General features: G+C 31.5%; 1 protein-coding gene and 1 long non-coding RNA gene across 3 annotated transcripts in view; one reads left to right on the top strand and one right to left on the bottom strand.

The window, feature by feature from the left end:
- The window catches only part of LOC143195159 (aminopeptidase N), a 62,195-nt gene that overhangs the window by 34,727 nt on the left and 11,336 nt on the right, over positions 1 to 16,132 (top strand). Inside the window, exons 1-2 of one of the 2 annotated variants that reach the window (XM_076402097.1) lie at positions 7,543 to 7,648; positions 9,218 to 9,972. In XM_076402097.1, the coding sequence (XP_076258212.1) occupies positions 9,239 to 9,972 (734 nt within the window). In that variant the 5' untranslated portion in view covers positions 7,543 to 7,648; positions 9,218 to 9,238. Of the gene's footprint in view, positions 1 to 7,542; positions 7,649 to 9,217; positions 9,973 to 16,132 lie in introns of those variants that run through there. The other variant, XM_076402096.1, reaches the window with a different exon arrangement.
- On the bottom strand, positions 15,490 to 16,087 carry LOC143195167 (uncharacterized). The gene is made up of 3 exons (XR_013005486.1): positions 15,963 to 16,087; positions 15,734 to 15,911; positions 15,490 to 15,678 (listed from the first exon to the last, which is right to left on the bottom strand). It is a non-coding gene; the product is annotated as an uncharacterized LOC143195167 (long non-coding RNA).

The raw sequence follows: 16,132 nt of genomic DNA, 5'->3' as shown, positions 1-16,132 counted from the left end.
GTGCATTTGACTGAAAATATTAATTACTATTTTCAGTCGCTAGTTTTTTGACTATCGACTGTTTCGACTATTTTCAGTCGGTTGTTCCCAACGCTAGTTACGGTAAACATTATTCTGAGACCACCACCGCTGTTACTGATCGCTCGTTTTAACCGTCGTATAACAAGGCGGATAATACACTGAAATTTAATCTGCAAGACTTGGCATGTCAGCGAAGCAATACCTGCGTGTCGCATTATTTACACAGAAACAGCATCACTAACAACAAAATTTATTTGTTGCATCTTCATATTATTTCATTTTTCCACTGTATATGGTCATTTAATGAATTTGATCTAAGGACAAAGAGTTCATCAAACACGGAATTCGTCTCATGTCCAAAAATGGGAAAGAGGTTGAGCAATAGTTTTAATCATTTTCTGCAATATCTTTTTAATCAATTATTGTAAAGGACACACACAACGGGTTAATTTCAACACTACACTATAAGATAACGCAGCAAGATGGTTCTTGTTTGATTCGCCGACCATAATGACTTCAGTCACCTTCAACTTCCTGGAAACGTATTTTTAAGACAAGTTAGGGAGAAATAAAACGCAATAAACGGATGTTTTGCGTGTTACGATGTCACGAGCCCGATAACAATCTCTCTGTTTGTCAACCGAGACGACACTCCATCGAAACCGATCGCTGAAAACACCAAACAAATAATAAAAACAGATAAAACTATATATAAACCCCGTTATTATGTTATTAGGTCAAAGACCAGTCGCGCAGCCGACGTATTTTTTGGCTTTGTTTATGGGTCAACAGCATTCGGCGCTTAGCACGGACCGCTTGCTTTATTTGCTTGAGAGCGGTGCGGTAGAAATGACGATTTTTCACAAAAACGATTGATTTTGAAATTGATTTAGATTGCGTCCTCAAAAACTGCTTCTATGAAAAATGAATATCTTAATAAATAATATAGCTCTCCGAAAAATATATATTTGAGTTGACAGAGAATTATATTTATTATGACCGCAAAAGCTTCACTATAAATCTTTTAATACCTACGTCCAAACAATTTTTATAAAGAATCACTGAAAAAAAAAGCAAGAAAGGCAGTTAATTAAACAAAGTTCCTGGAATTTTTATTTCTTAATAAAAACAGTTGGGTGCATGGATATTAATAATATAAGTTATATTATGTGAAAGGGTCTAAACCTTCATATATTATAACTATATAATATATATAAAAAAAAACAAAAACTATTAATTTACTGGAAAATATTATTTAATTTAACGGAAAGATGAGGCGACTTGTTCAACGGCGATACAAAACGATACTGAGGATAAAAACAGACCAACCCATCTCACTCGTTCACCATTCAGGCCGGATAGTCTGGGCCGTATTAGATAACACCTTTCTCTTAAAGAAACGGCCACACGGATGTACATGGTCGTTATTCCCTCTGGATAGCTTATAGTTATTGTAAAATTATGTTTGAGTATCGCTTGTATCTTCATCCGCCAGTTTGCCTTTGAAGATTTTCGAAATGGCACTGTTTCTACCAAAATTTCCAAGGTATCTATGAAATGTTTCACCAACTTTGGTTACTCCAGTTTCCAATAGTCTACGGCAAAGAAACTGAGCTACTGCAATCCGAATTTGGTGGCCATTCACCCTAAAATTTTCTCCAAATTTACAGAAATTTCAGTCCGCCTCTGGTGGCCTTACACCTTCCATATACTAGGGGTGTTTTTCAAAGCTTGAATGTTTTTTACTTGCTATAATCTTAATAATTTTATTCTTATGCTGACTGTTCTTCTACGCAATCAACTATCCAAAAGGAGGCTTCGCCATCGGAAATCATTTATTCTTTGTAAAAAACTTCTCAGTTACTTTAAAATTATTTTATTTGGCCAGAAAAAAAGTGGCTACATATTGGAACAACATCACATTTCACAGATAGTCTTAAACAGACCATTTCCTACCTGAACAGTTCAAATTTGTAGTAAAATTATTTGTGATTATTGATTATAAATTCGTCCGCAGTTTGCGTCTGATAAGCTTCTGAATTGCACAGTTTTTGCCCAGATTTCAATGGTATAGTCATATTGAATAGTTTCCCGTGTTTCTATGTTCGTAGCTTCAAATAGTCCACGACTAAGTAACTGTGGTTACCCCAACCACATTTTATGGCTATTCGTCATGATTTACAAGTTTTTGACCAGATTCCAGTAGTCTACTTTCGTTCACCACAGTAACTTCAGTCTCCCTTTGGAGGCTTTACACTTCGAAAGTCGATGCTTATATCAGAAATTCACTGGCTAGGAATGTTCTCAAAGCTTGGATGTTTTAAAATTCCAATATTTCACGACTAGGAGACATTCAGTATATTCAATTCATCTTTGGCAACCTTACAGCCTTGAGCCATTCAGAAGGAAAATTTTCAACAAAAATGTTGCAGATGTCAACCATTCAAATGTAGAAATAAATGTGTATTTCTCTTTCTTTTCCCTGCAAAAATGTCCCGCTCTCTTCAGTTCTTTTCTTCGATATCTCATTTGTATAATTTCCATAAAAACTATAGCAACAAATCAAAGAGAATAGTTTTAAAATTATATTATTTTTATTTATATATTATTTTTAACTTTTATAATTTTGTCATATGAACGGTACGTTCTCCGATCACCAAATTTGTGTAAACTGAATGCCAAGCATTTTCCAATGATTTTTTCTACAACTGTTGATTCAGTGCAGCAGTGTTGTTATATCTTAATGATTTTATTGCTATTAAATCTTTATAATATTAATATATCGTTGTGTTGCAAATTTCCGAGAGAGTAACAATAATAATTTATCGTATTTTAATCCATTCAATCAAGAAATAATATTTTGCCAAACGTATCACATATTAAACTCTAAGTTTATTTAAATTATAATTATAAAAGGAAATTACTTCGTTGTGATTTATATATATATATATATATTTCAAAAAATCTAAATAAGAACGAAAAACTAAAACAAAAAATTGAAAACTAAAATTTCAAAAATAATTTAATATCTTTACGTTTAGTCACTATAGTTTAATTTATTTCTATAAATCTTATCTGATATCGTCAAGCAACATTTCATTTCAAGTACGCAAAGATAGGATAAAGAAACGGTCCTTAATTGGAAACGTGTGACATCTATTTTGTCTTAAGATACGTTCCAATTGATTTCATTGATTTCTATTTGGACTTAATCTAGGCGAAAGTATGTTATTTTAGAAAAAGATCTGCCTATATACAATATTTTTGCTAATAAGGTGCTGTACCAAAATGCAGAAGACAAAAAAAGAATAAAATCACCAAGAGATGATACATGGTACATTTCACGTATACATCGTTAAATTCACGTATATATTGTTGACTAAATCATAAAAACATTGTATAATCAGCAAATCGCGTTAGTTAATTAGTTTGACCCAATGTTGAACTTTTATACCACACTGGTTGTATTTTTCTAGAGGGACAAAAATCATATTACATATGGTATTTAATTTAAAGTTTGATCCATTACTGTGTACCATTTTACCAATTTTCTAAGAACAATGTTTTCTAGTTCCATTTCAAATATTCGAAGCAATCCAGTCTCTATTTTTGTTCTCTAGAGCCAAAACAAGCAATACTCAGAGAAAACAATGTATGGTAATTATTTCTGAGGTAAAATGTAGTCGAATGTTATATAACATAAAACATATGTTACTTCGTGTATATTTTCTATATTCTGGCCATTTTTTATAATTGCAATATAGTTACACTCATCTTTCCATATATATTATATTTTGTAAAATCATCAATTATATTTTTCTATATAGAAATGTTTCCGCTTAATTACAGATTTTTACTGATTTAAAGCTACGAAAAGTTCTTCTAATTTAATAGTAATCTTCATATAGTAACTTTTAAATTTAATAATAGGTAATAGAGTATTTACAATTGAAAGAGACGATAAATATAATATTTCATATGAAATTCGTATGAAATAAAAATTATAAAATATTTTTGAAAATACGTCTTTTCATTTGTAAAAGAATAATAATAAATTTGTTATCGGCTTAGTGACCATAGTGTTGTTCCATAGATTGTTATTGTTTATAATTGTAATGGTTTCCAAACAATTCCACACAGACAATAACTAAGCTGTGTAAATCCGGATGTCTTCTGGGATGGCTTCTAAGTTGGTCACTCACCAATCGATAGGCTTAATGCCGAGGACCGTGGTTCATCCAGTGAGTCCATGTTAAGCATCAGGTCTAGTGCAAATAAAGCCTACTTCGTAGAAAAGAGACTCTAAAATACAGCAAAATCTCCTAAAAGAGTATTAACATGTGAAATGCAATATATTTTCATCGCGGTATGTTTCAACCGGCCAATTTAAATCACAACGTAAATGTATAAAGAATATTTAGTTAAAGAACTACTTCAAATAATTTTGCAAGAAAAATTGACATAACATCCTAAAAGTGTGTAAAATTTTCCTTTAGTATTAACCGATTGTTGGTAAAATAATCTTAACGGTTCATAGCAAAATATAAATTTATCATCTCTTCACTTATATAAATATTATATTGTATACATTATTATTTTTATGATTTAATGAATATAAGAGTACTTTCATATACTACAGCATTCGAAAATTTTGTTGAGCATCTGCACTATTGAATACCATTAAATAACTCATTTACATAACAGCTGTGTTCCCAAATCTTACGTACTAATAGAAAATGAAACTACTCGAATGCTTCATTGAACAAAAACCATAAAACAATTGACGAACAATTATGGACCCTTCGATTAATAGCTCTCTGGCGCTCTCTAGATTTTAACCCGTTACCCCATTCATTAAATTGATCAAACAGCCGAATAAGAATTAGTTCAGAATTAGTCAAGATATTTAATAGATTATAATTTAATTATTCCATATCGTGAGAATAAAATAAGGACTTGTTATTTTAAAATAAATTGGAAAAATCAAAGCTGAGGGCGTTTCCTTTGTTGGGGCAGCTTTGAAGCCTCTCAAGACGGAAGAGCTTCCTTGGTCATTATAATATTAAATTTCCTTCAAAGAACATCGTGAAGTATTGAATGCATTCCTATGCGAAGATAACGTTTCCTTTTATACAGTATGTACATTTTTTTAATTTGTATATAATAAATTCGTTTTTTAATTATTTAACATATTTTAACGTCTCCTTTTTACTAACGAAGGTTTATCTAGACCAGACCTAATTCTTCATGTGGGCTCCAAGCCACGATCTTCGGCAACTTGCAGGCCATTCCAATGGATTTCCGGTCTTACCCGGCCTCGTTACTGGCGAGACTGGAATGGTTATTTCTTATCGGATTTTACAACGTTGCTGAGAGTTTTTTTAAGGTTTACAATTACAATAACAAGCGCAAAGTTCATTCATGCCCCATTAGATTCAAATCCGCGATTTTCACAGCATCCTGTCGCTTAATCACTGCGCTACCGAGTAAGTTCTTAAATATTAGGTACTTATATTTACTGTAAACAACTGCTAAACGAACTATTAAATTCCTAAATAATTTTGACATTCCTTTACAAAATAGCAGTGTTAGTTCCTTCCTTTCCACTATTATTGAGTTATTCAGTATATCACAGAACGCTTCAAATTTCAATTTTTACATTCTGCTACTGCCGAAGCCCATTAAACACATTAAAACTTATTGCGATGTTACTCCATCATATCCCTGTGGTCGAATTTGGTCTCTCTGATTTCAAAGTGGGAACTGATGTCAATGACAAAGAATGGAGGTCAGGAGGACCAAAAAGTTCAAAGAATGCAAATGGTAAGGCTTATTGGATGAAAACCCAAATAAAACTCTCAAGGAAATTTCAGACGGCTTAGCAGTATGCACGGTAACAACAATACAAAATAAATAAATTAAAATAAAATAAACCAACTGTTTTCAGACAATTATATGCGAAAGGAAAGAATAAAAAAAGAAAATAATTTCCACACGAACTTACTGAATATGTAATTTCGAACCGTTTCTACATAAAGGTCTCATTGCTTGCCAGTCAAAACAAAAAGTTATCTCTGGCATATTGTAACTGGCGATGAAAAATGGATATACTAAGATAATCTCAAGCACAAAAAGTCATGGGTTAGTCCAGGAGAGCTATCCATATCGTCACCGAAGAGCAATACTCATGGCCACAAAATTATTTATGTGAATATGGTGATCAACAAGATATTATGTATTTATTTTATTAAAAGTGTATTACGAGCTGTTAAAACAAAGTAAAATTGTTACTAAAGATATCTACCGATGTCAGTTAAGTTAAACAATATCTTGTTTAGATCAATACAGTATGGTTTGGCTTGCACACGGTTTGAAGATACTGAAAAAGTACAAAATGGGATCGATCGACGGATTGCTGCCAAACCAATATCTTTAATTCGACACGGTATCGCCATTTTGCCGAAAAATTGAAAAAGGTTAAGAAAAATAACGGAAAATATAGAGTACCAATTTTTTTTCAGCTAAGGCTCTTTAAGATGAGAAAAATATCAGAATACGTGCAAGAACTTAACAACAATATTATTGCGGTTAAAATAACAAAAATATTTTAATATTATACTGTTAGGTTTTTACTTTTTCTCGATGATGAACTGAAATTTTTTGGATTTTTAAACATCACGATTAATCTCACAGAACATATTTGACTTTTTAGTCAAGTGTACGGTGAAATGTAAATGACAAGGTCAAAAGTTATTGTCCCGACACAAAGATTGTAGTGCTAAATCAACAAAAAATATGTTTTCTGGCTAGGTGACCCCACATTAGTTCTATTTAACTTGTTGTCTCAAATTGTTTGATTTTTCAATAAACGCGTTGCGTATTTTTTGCTAAGATTCGTGAAGTCGTGAAGTTCCTTGTTTTGGATGGATCAACCTCTAAGGAAAGGAAAACATGCTTGTACACAAGGATGCGTTATTGATAAGAAAGCTGCGTAATTTATTGTACGATTTAGTCGACCATTTATTCTCCTGATCTGACAACCTCAAAGTTCCGCCTGTTGACGCCCAACGAAATTGAGAGGACCGTTGATAGATAATTCAGTGCCTCTCAGGCTCTCACTTTCAGGAAATAATAATAGTGTTAAAGAAACGCTGGACTAATTATGTAAAAGTCAAAGCAGATTATGTAAAACAATAAAATCATTTTCGATTTTTATTAATTACATCTTGCATTATATAAGCTTGGTACAATCTTAATTTACAAATTGATTTATTACTATTGTTCTGTTGTACTTGCATTAATACAGAAGCAAGGAGAATGAAGGATTAATACAACAGTATGTATTTCAAAAATTAAAATAAAACTAATCTACTTAAGCTAAAATTAAAAATACACTTATACACTAAACAAGTTTGTGTGGTTTGGTTCGGTTCAATATACTTATTTCCTGCGCGTTGTCCAGTATCTGTATTGCTTCCACGTTGTTGTGATTTAGCAACTTTATTTAATGTTTTAGTGTGATATATTGGATCAATTCGTGTATCCATTTGATTCCGAGGTCATCGTGCAGCTTTTTGTTGGTTACATAGCGATAAGCATTGCTGATTAACCTTAAAACTTTTTTTGGGTACGTTGGTTTAAAGTTTTAGCGCAACCCCATATTTGCAACCCATAGGTCCTTCCGACTAATTTGCTCTGCTTTTTGTCTAACATGATGTTTTCAGTTTAACCTACCATCGATTTGTGTGATATTGTGCATCCTCATTGGTCACGTAGTGATAAGCATTTGTAATTAATTGTACAACTTTGTTTTGGATGCGTTGGATTACTAATTGGTTTGATGTCTTAGTGCAACCCCATATTTGCACTACATAAGTCCAAATGGGTTTTTTGATTGACTGATAAACCAATATCTTTGATTTTAGGTCAAGTTGAGAATATCTTCCGACTAACCAGTACAGTGGCTTGACTTTGAACCTTGACTTTTTATCTAACAGGATGTTTCAGTTTCACCTACCATCGAGATATATTCCGAGGTATTTAGCTGATTCTGCTTGAGGAATCGGACATCTACCAAGTGATGGATAGTGTCAATAGGTCTTTGTCATTTCGACTCAACGCAAAATTAACATGGACAGATTTGGACCTATTAAGCTGTATTTTTCGGTCTCTATTCCATTAGTAGATCTTGTTGACCGCTAGTTGTACTTTCTCTAAAGCCTTAGATAGATATACATTTTTTGTCTTTATAACTGGGTCGTCAGCAAATGTTCCATTTACTATTTCTTTTGTTGTTGGGATATCAGCAGTATAGAGCAGACAGAGGAGTGGCCCCAAGTCACTACCCCGTGGAACTTGAGCTCCGGCCGAAATAGTTTTAAGGGTTGAGAATACCCCTTCATGCGATACTACAAATTTTCTTTCGAAGAGATATGATTCCAGCAGTCGACAGTAATTTCGCGGTAGCATCATTTTCGAATGAAAATATATCCTTTTATATAAAATATGTCTTTTATTGTCAGACCAATTGTCTTACCCTGGTAGATCTTTCGTAAAGTATTTACATCCAACTGTTTCAAAATATTGTAACAATAGTCCTACCTTAATTACCAAAAGGTACTAAAATATTTTATATTCCAAAAACTGCATTATGGGCGATTTCTGAATCATAATTCATTTCGAAACTCTACCATACTCATACAACCTTTATCTTATGATTTGATGAAACCATACATTCATGGTGGTAGAAATAAATCTCATTCAAAATGGTGAATCGACGGATACAATTATTTTAATCATTTTTTAAATTGTAATCAAATATGTAATAATCATTGTGCATATAGCTATATGAAACCTAAAATCTCAGCAAAAATTTCTACTACTATTTAATGAGATATCTAAGCTTTATTAAATCTTACGCAGTTAATTTTTTTGCTCAATCAGACCGTTATCCACTGGTAAATATGGTGGTTACGGTTCTCATCATGCAAAATTAACACACATTATCAAAAAATTCCCAAGTTGGTCTTGCCCGTTTAACTGTAAAATTATTGTATTTGCAACTTAAATATGTTTGAATATATATTTTAAATATATTTTTAGATTAATATATCATTTAACTTAATGAGAACACGAGTTAATAAAATAAGGAACGGACACTAACAACTAAAATGTAAAAATTTCTCTTTTGTTGCAGATAAAAATCAATTTATCCAAGATGACTCATAACCACCACGAAAATCTGTCCATGATGGACGCGGTCACTACCAAATATGGACGCACCAGTTTTGTGACGGTATCAAAAACACTTGCCATCATGCTTGTAGTGATTTTTTTTATTTGTCTCATCGCCACTGGATTATTAGTGTATAGTTTTACGTCGACATGCGCTGGTAACGGTACCGAACTAATCACAAACGAGTCCATTAAAATCGAAGATAGTGAAAGTGCCAGAGTGCCGTTAAAATGCGAACACAATCATCATGATTCTTTGCCAGTATCATCAACTCTACCTCCTAGTACAACAACTCAGCCATCAACCACATCTACCGCATCCCCAGTTTTGAAATCCGAAATCATAGATATTCGTTTACCCAGGAGCATCCTTCCTGAGTCATACGTGGTTCATTTAGTGCCATTCATACAAGTAAATAATTTCACTTTCAGTGGTGAAGTAACAATTTTGATCAACGTCTTGGAATCATGTAATAACATCACTCTACATTCAGTTGAGTTGAATCTTAGGAATATTGCAGTCAGTAACATCAAGAACCAGAGCGTCACTATCAAAAATATTGAGACTGTTGAACAAAAAGACTTTCTGGTTATCATTCTAATGGATCCTTTGGAAAAGAATCAACAGTACTATATAAATATAGAGTACAATGGTGTTCTGAATAATATGTTGGAAGGATTTTATAGAAGTAGCTATGTGGAGAACAACACGACAAGGTAAGTTATATCAGTATATTAATAACTAAATATTAAGGTGTTAATGTTGTTTAATAATGGACCATAGTTTTCAATAGTTTATGATTGTAATTTTGGTCGTATTAAAAAAATCACATCGTCAATTAATTTTACTCCCGTTAATGTGTTCATGGGATGTACTTATAAGATATTGTATCCATATGTTTATTAACTGGTTTTAGATATTTCGTGTTTTACTATTTCATTTATTACATTATTTCGTGACTGAAAACCGTCTGCTTTGTATATTACTACACATTCACCGCTCTCGTCGAGACCAGCAACATCTTGAACTGAAATTAGTGTCACTAAGTTGAAGCAAATGGTGACTAAAAAAGGCCGAATTTGTGTAAACAATTTTTTAAGTCTTTATATTTATTAATTTTTTTATTAGACGTTTTAGTTAGGCCAAAGACCAATGATCAACTAAAAAATTAGGTGAAGTCAAAAAATCCGAGAGAATAATCTGAAATATGTCCTTCAGCAATAAAAATTATATAAAATAAAAAAATCCTCCAAATAAAAAATAAGATTCAATCTACTATAGAAAGGGAAACAGATGATGAAATATCAAAAAAGTTTCCCTTGTAGTACTCTTGTTGCATCAAGCATATCTTAAGTACTTCCTAATCTCAAAGCTAAAAGGTCATTTGTGACTGTAGGAAAATATACGAATAAGAAAGAGAGAGGATGATAAAATAGATATCATCATGACAAATAAAACAACATTTAAACACTAGATGGTTACTGGCGACAATATTTAGTTCAATAATCGAGATTTTAGCCACTCCACAAGGCTATCGATTGTTCGACCTATAAAATAAATAAATTTTAAACCCTGTGACCGCCGGTTTCAATCAATCAATAATCAAGAAAATTCAGGTTTTAAATATTCAGGTTTTATAAGAAACATACATGAAATCTTAATGAAATAATTATAAATACACCGGATGGTAAAAATAACAAACGAGTCACATTCGGTCACATTTGACCACCTAAAAAATATTCTTAAATCCTTTTATAACTGGAAAGCTCCCTGAGCTGATGACGTGCAAAATTTCTGACTAAAGAAATTTCATGCTCTTCTGGTGTAAAGTTAGCAGAAATTATTAATAATATTATAAACCACCCAAAAGAAACATCCATAGTCAACAAAGACATCACATAGCTTAAATTAAATTATTAATTAAATACCGAGTTTTGAAATATGAATAATCCATTCATAAGATACTGAATCGAAAGCCTTCACGTGATCTCTGTTAGTCACAAATAAATTTCGTTGTTTATGATAGGTTTCATTCAATCAATCACATATCTAACTATACTTTACAAGGTCATTACAGAATGTAATACAGAAAGTTTGCAGAAGCACTGCACTAATAATAAAATAATTAAAACTCAACAAAAAGGAAACATCAACGATGCAATGGACAATGCAAGAAACAACTGACTATTGATGCTGTTATTTATAATCAAACACGAAAAAACAACGAAAAATAAACAACCAAAGAATAAATTTTAAAACTCTGTAAAGTCAATACGAATATTAAATTCTTGTAATACCTAACGTCGAATTGGGATACGAAGATACACCTCACAAACGGTACAGAATCCATATACAATAGATACAGATACAGATACAGATATAGTACTATGAATCCTTTATTGCATCGTCTCAAACCCACACAATATAGTTTTAGTATAAAAAATAATAACACAGGACGGATGAAACTGAACCATTTATTATGCATGGATTATCTTAAACCAACAACTGCTACACAGAACCGATTTGCACGAAATTCTCAAATTTCTTGAAGAATTTTGAAGACAGAAATGACATCGAGGTGCAATTTGGATTGGATTGGTCGTATCCTCAGCATAACTCGAGGAAAGCTCCAAAACAAAATTCTTTTAAAGTGCAGGATGGCCGAATCATTAAACCAACGGAGGGTAATAATGCCTACAGGTGACTAGGGATAAAGCAGGGTCATCGAATCGACCAAATAACCATAAAAAATAAGCTGAGGTGCGAGTTTATAAAGAAAATAGCGCAATTAATAAAAGCACAGCTCAACTGTAAATGTGTAAAATAATCAATACACAGGTAGGCTATATTCTAAATAATTCTTTTGGGATTGTAAAATTGACTAAAATCGACATTCAAACCCTACAAAGGAAACTTAGAACTTTATTGACCAGCAAACAAAAATGATATTCCAGAAACAAAAAGTTATCACGGAGTATCGGAGGGAAGGCGTTAATAGATATCGACAGATTACTATGAATCTGAGAAATTATTTCATCAAAAAATCCGAAACATCACAGTTATAATCCTCAACATACAGAAGAAAACAACTTTGAAAAATACTTTGAGATGATAGATGGAAAATATGAAAAGTATGTAGTTAAAAGTCCTATGGTTTTTGATGACAAATATAGATATGGATATCAAAGCATTGAAACAATACAAAATTATTGCAGAAGGCTGCCAGATTTTTAAATAAACTGAATATAAAGACAAACATGATTCCCTAGTCAAACGAGTCCACCAAGTACTCGCTGATAAGCTGGAACTGGGCCAATCAAAGAAAGTACCGCATACGCTCCTGAGTCTGTTTTAGAAAACAACAATTAAAATTGTAATTCGACCGAACACACAGTTTTTACAATTTTTACTATTTTGGTAAAACATTCAATATTATATCCGATATATACCATTACGGTAAGATTTTCTTTCCAACTTTGTCCAATATCTCTATTATATTTCTTAAAATCCAAGAGTTTTGCTCGTTTTCGTACTTCACGTTTCCATCTATCGTAAACATTCGTATATAAACATAATAAGGAGCGACATTATTCGGTAGTTAAAATATATATATATATATATATATATATATATATATATATATATATATATATATATATATATATATATATATTATAGTAAATATATATAACAAATATAGTAAATATAGAAATTAAATATAGTTTATAACTATTATTTAGATTTAGCAAAAAGGTTTCTTACACCCTCATTGACTTATCCCAGATATTAGAAATATCAAAAGAAATATCTCTGTTGTGCTATTCTAGATCACGGTATTTAGATACGTTTTCATTGTGATTTGTGAGTACGTTGTTGTTGTTTGAAATGTTAACACCAATTAGTATTACATTACTCTGTCAAGGTCAAGGTATTTTATGATCAACCCGCTGATCTGTAAGTACTGTATGTTCTCAATACAATTTCAATCGTTCTTTTCTAAACAGAACTTTGTGTAGTGAATATTTGAACTAACACATTCCTGAGACCATTTTTTGAACACATTCAATTAATAGAGACATCCATCGACTGCAACCAATTAACAATATGTTATAAAATTGAAAGTCTTCTGAATAAGCGACAATTACTTTAAAAAATATAATATCATTATCTAAAAGAAAATAACACATGACTCATAATATAAGACGTTAAATACAGCTGAAAATATTATAACTTAAATTACTATATATTTGATTAAAATAAATATTTGGCCATAATATTAATTAGCATCTTTATTATTATGTGTGTGTTTAATAACACACTAAATTGTTTATGTTAAAATTGGCAATTTTCTTTGAAGTTTTTGTATACATCTCAAAAATTATTGCTGATTTTTGGGAAATCTTTTTTACACTATTATTGATCCAATTGATTAAAATAAAATCTTAGTTTCACTACATTATTTTATATGAAATATTTTAAATTAGGTTTTTGCGTATAAACTTTAATATATAATTATTTTCGTATATTCATAATGTTCTTCATAAGAAAATTCAGGTTTTATAATAAACATACATGAAATCTTAATGAAATAATTATAAATACCTGATGATAAAAATAACAAACGAGTTCGAAAAATTAACCCAAGCGATCATCTCCCATATATCTACCACGAGGCAATGAATCCACAAAAAGTTATTTCTTGATGAGGATTTTGAAACAACGGTTTCATTGGTCACTATTTTTTCGAAAGCGATGTTGTTAAGACCAATGTCGTTTAACAAGATGGTGCCACAACCAATAAAATAATTCATTTGATACATGGGCCATTTCTTAGTCGCGTACTGTTTCGTTTTGATGACTAGAATTGACTCCCCAGATCAAGTGATTTATTGTTACTTGATTTCTTTTATGAGGTTATTTAAAGTTAAATATTTATACCATCAGAAACGCAATAATCCATATGTTGAACAAGAATATCCAACGCTGCATCAATGCTATTCAGCCACATTATTTACGACTAAAGAGTGCTTAAATTTTAACAAAGATCTATATAGTCTATTCAAAGTTTTTTCGGTAATTCGTCATGGATATTTGTGACATCGAAATATTGCAATGTTGCCACATCAACTCTGAGTTTTATTTCAATTTGAAAATACAAGAAAATTCTAATCTAAATAAAATAATTGAACAAAAACGTTATCAAATATAATTTATTTTGACATTATAGTACATCTAATACATATATTATCGAAGAACTTAAAACTACAATTAAGAACACAGGTATAATAGTTTGTTGGTTAGATTTGTTTTGTTTACATTGAACTCTTTTCCACACCATCCATGAAGTAGAGTTTCTAGGCGCGTTTTTTATGTAGTGCTTTCCCCCTGGAGGTCTAATCCACCTAATTAACAATTGCATATATGAGAAATATATTTTACTTTCATTCGAGAACATATTTACCTTTTTATGTTTAGTCCTTGCTTCCTTCGATGGTGTATTTACTTGTCAAATCATCTGGTATCACTGTATTTTATTTCTTCTGCTGCTGTCTTTGTACACCATTCTTCATAAAATTAATCACTGAATTCTATCAAATGCATTTACCATATCTATAAAACAGTTAGTATTCATTCTCTCCTCATACATTCTAACCTAATGCTCATGTTTAATATTGAACAATTACAATCATATCTGTTCACACAAATCTTTAACGCCCTACAATACCATTGTCTACAGTTATATTGAATTACTTATGTGCAATTCTTTAGTTGCTTCCACTCTCGTCACTCTGTCTCGGAAATTTCCAGCATTGCACAGCATTATCATATAGCCTGAAAGTTTCCTTCAGTCACTTTCACTTTCCGACTCACTGTCCAATTCAATCACTAAACTGTTAATGTTCACTAAAACATGTTCACGATTCCAAAATTTATCAATTATTTCCTCTGTATGTCTTATCGAGTTCATCCAAGCCGAAGGTGTTATGGTTGACAATGCTTTCTTTCACATATCCAAACAGTTTTTGATGGAATATCCTTTTCGACCAGCAATATATCTACAATTAATTATTAATAAAAATAATGACCAACAATACCTAATCGAATGCTATATTTTTGTTGTCTTTACACTTTTTTTGTTACTGTCATGCCTAGGGTGCTACAATGAAGCATTTTGAAATATTCAAGTTTCATCAAGATACACAAATTCAAATAGTTTTCAAATCTTCCTTGGTCATATTTTATACCTTAAAATAGAATTATTTTTAAAGTAATGTCTGGATGTTCCATTAAACATTTCCGGGTTATCTTTACACAATTTAAACCCTATGCCCCGTAAGAGTGTATGACAGAATGTCTTAGATCCTTCAAAAAGCTTCATGTCCCAATTCTTTTATGAATGCTTTCCAGAGAGACAATTTTCTCTAAAATAATTTTATTGAATTATGTTTATATCGATAAAATAGTTTGTATACTTACTGTTCTTATACATTTCATTTATTTGGTCTCGAATAGAGCCAATAACAAAATGATCAAGATTCGTCACCCACTTTGCATGTAGACGGGTTTTCTTGGCTGAATCTAACGTATTATTCTTCATTTTGTAAGCGATGTTATTCACAGTACCCACACTAATATTTAGCGCGGCAGCAACCCACTAAAAAAATATTTTCAATAAAATTGTAGGGACGTAAATGGTAATAATTACCTTTCTAACGGAATTTCCCGGCAAAAGGGGGCCTCCATTATCTCGTTCCTTTTAGAAATAACCTATTATAGCCGCAATCAATTTGTGACCCTGAATATCTATGGTTTTCGGCATTTTCAATCAAAGTAATATGATATATTACGGAGTGACTTAAAATGTACCAAAATAAT

Source organism: Rhynchophorus ferrugineus, unplaced genomic scaffold (genome assembly GCF_030347505.1).
Source record: "Rhynchophorus ferrugineus isolate W39M unplaced genomic scaffold, kcgeb_rfMv2 rfM4, whole genome shotgun sequence".
In the NCBI taxonomy this organism is placed as follows: domain Eukaryota; kingdom Metazoa; phylum Arthropoda; class Insecta; order Coleoptera; family Curculionidae; genus Rhynchophorus; species Rhynchophorus ferrugineus.
Note: the sequence above shows the minus strand (reverse complement) of the source record. Positions and strands in the feature narration are given on the sequence as shown.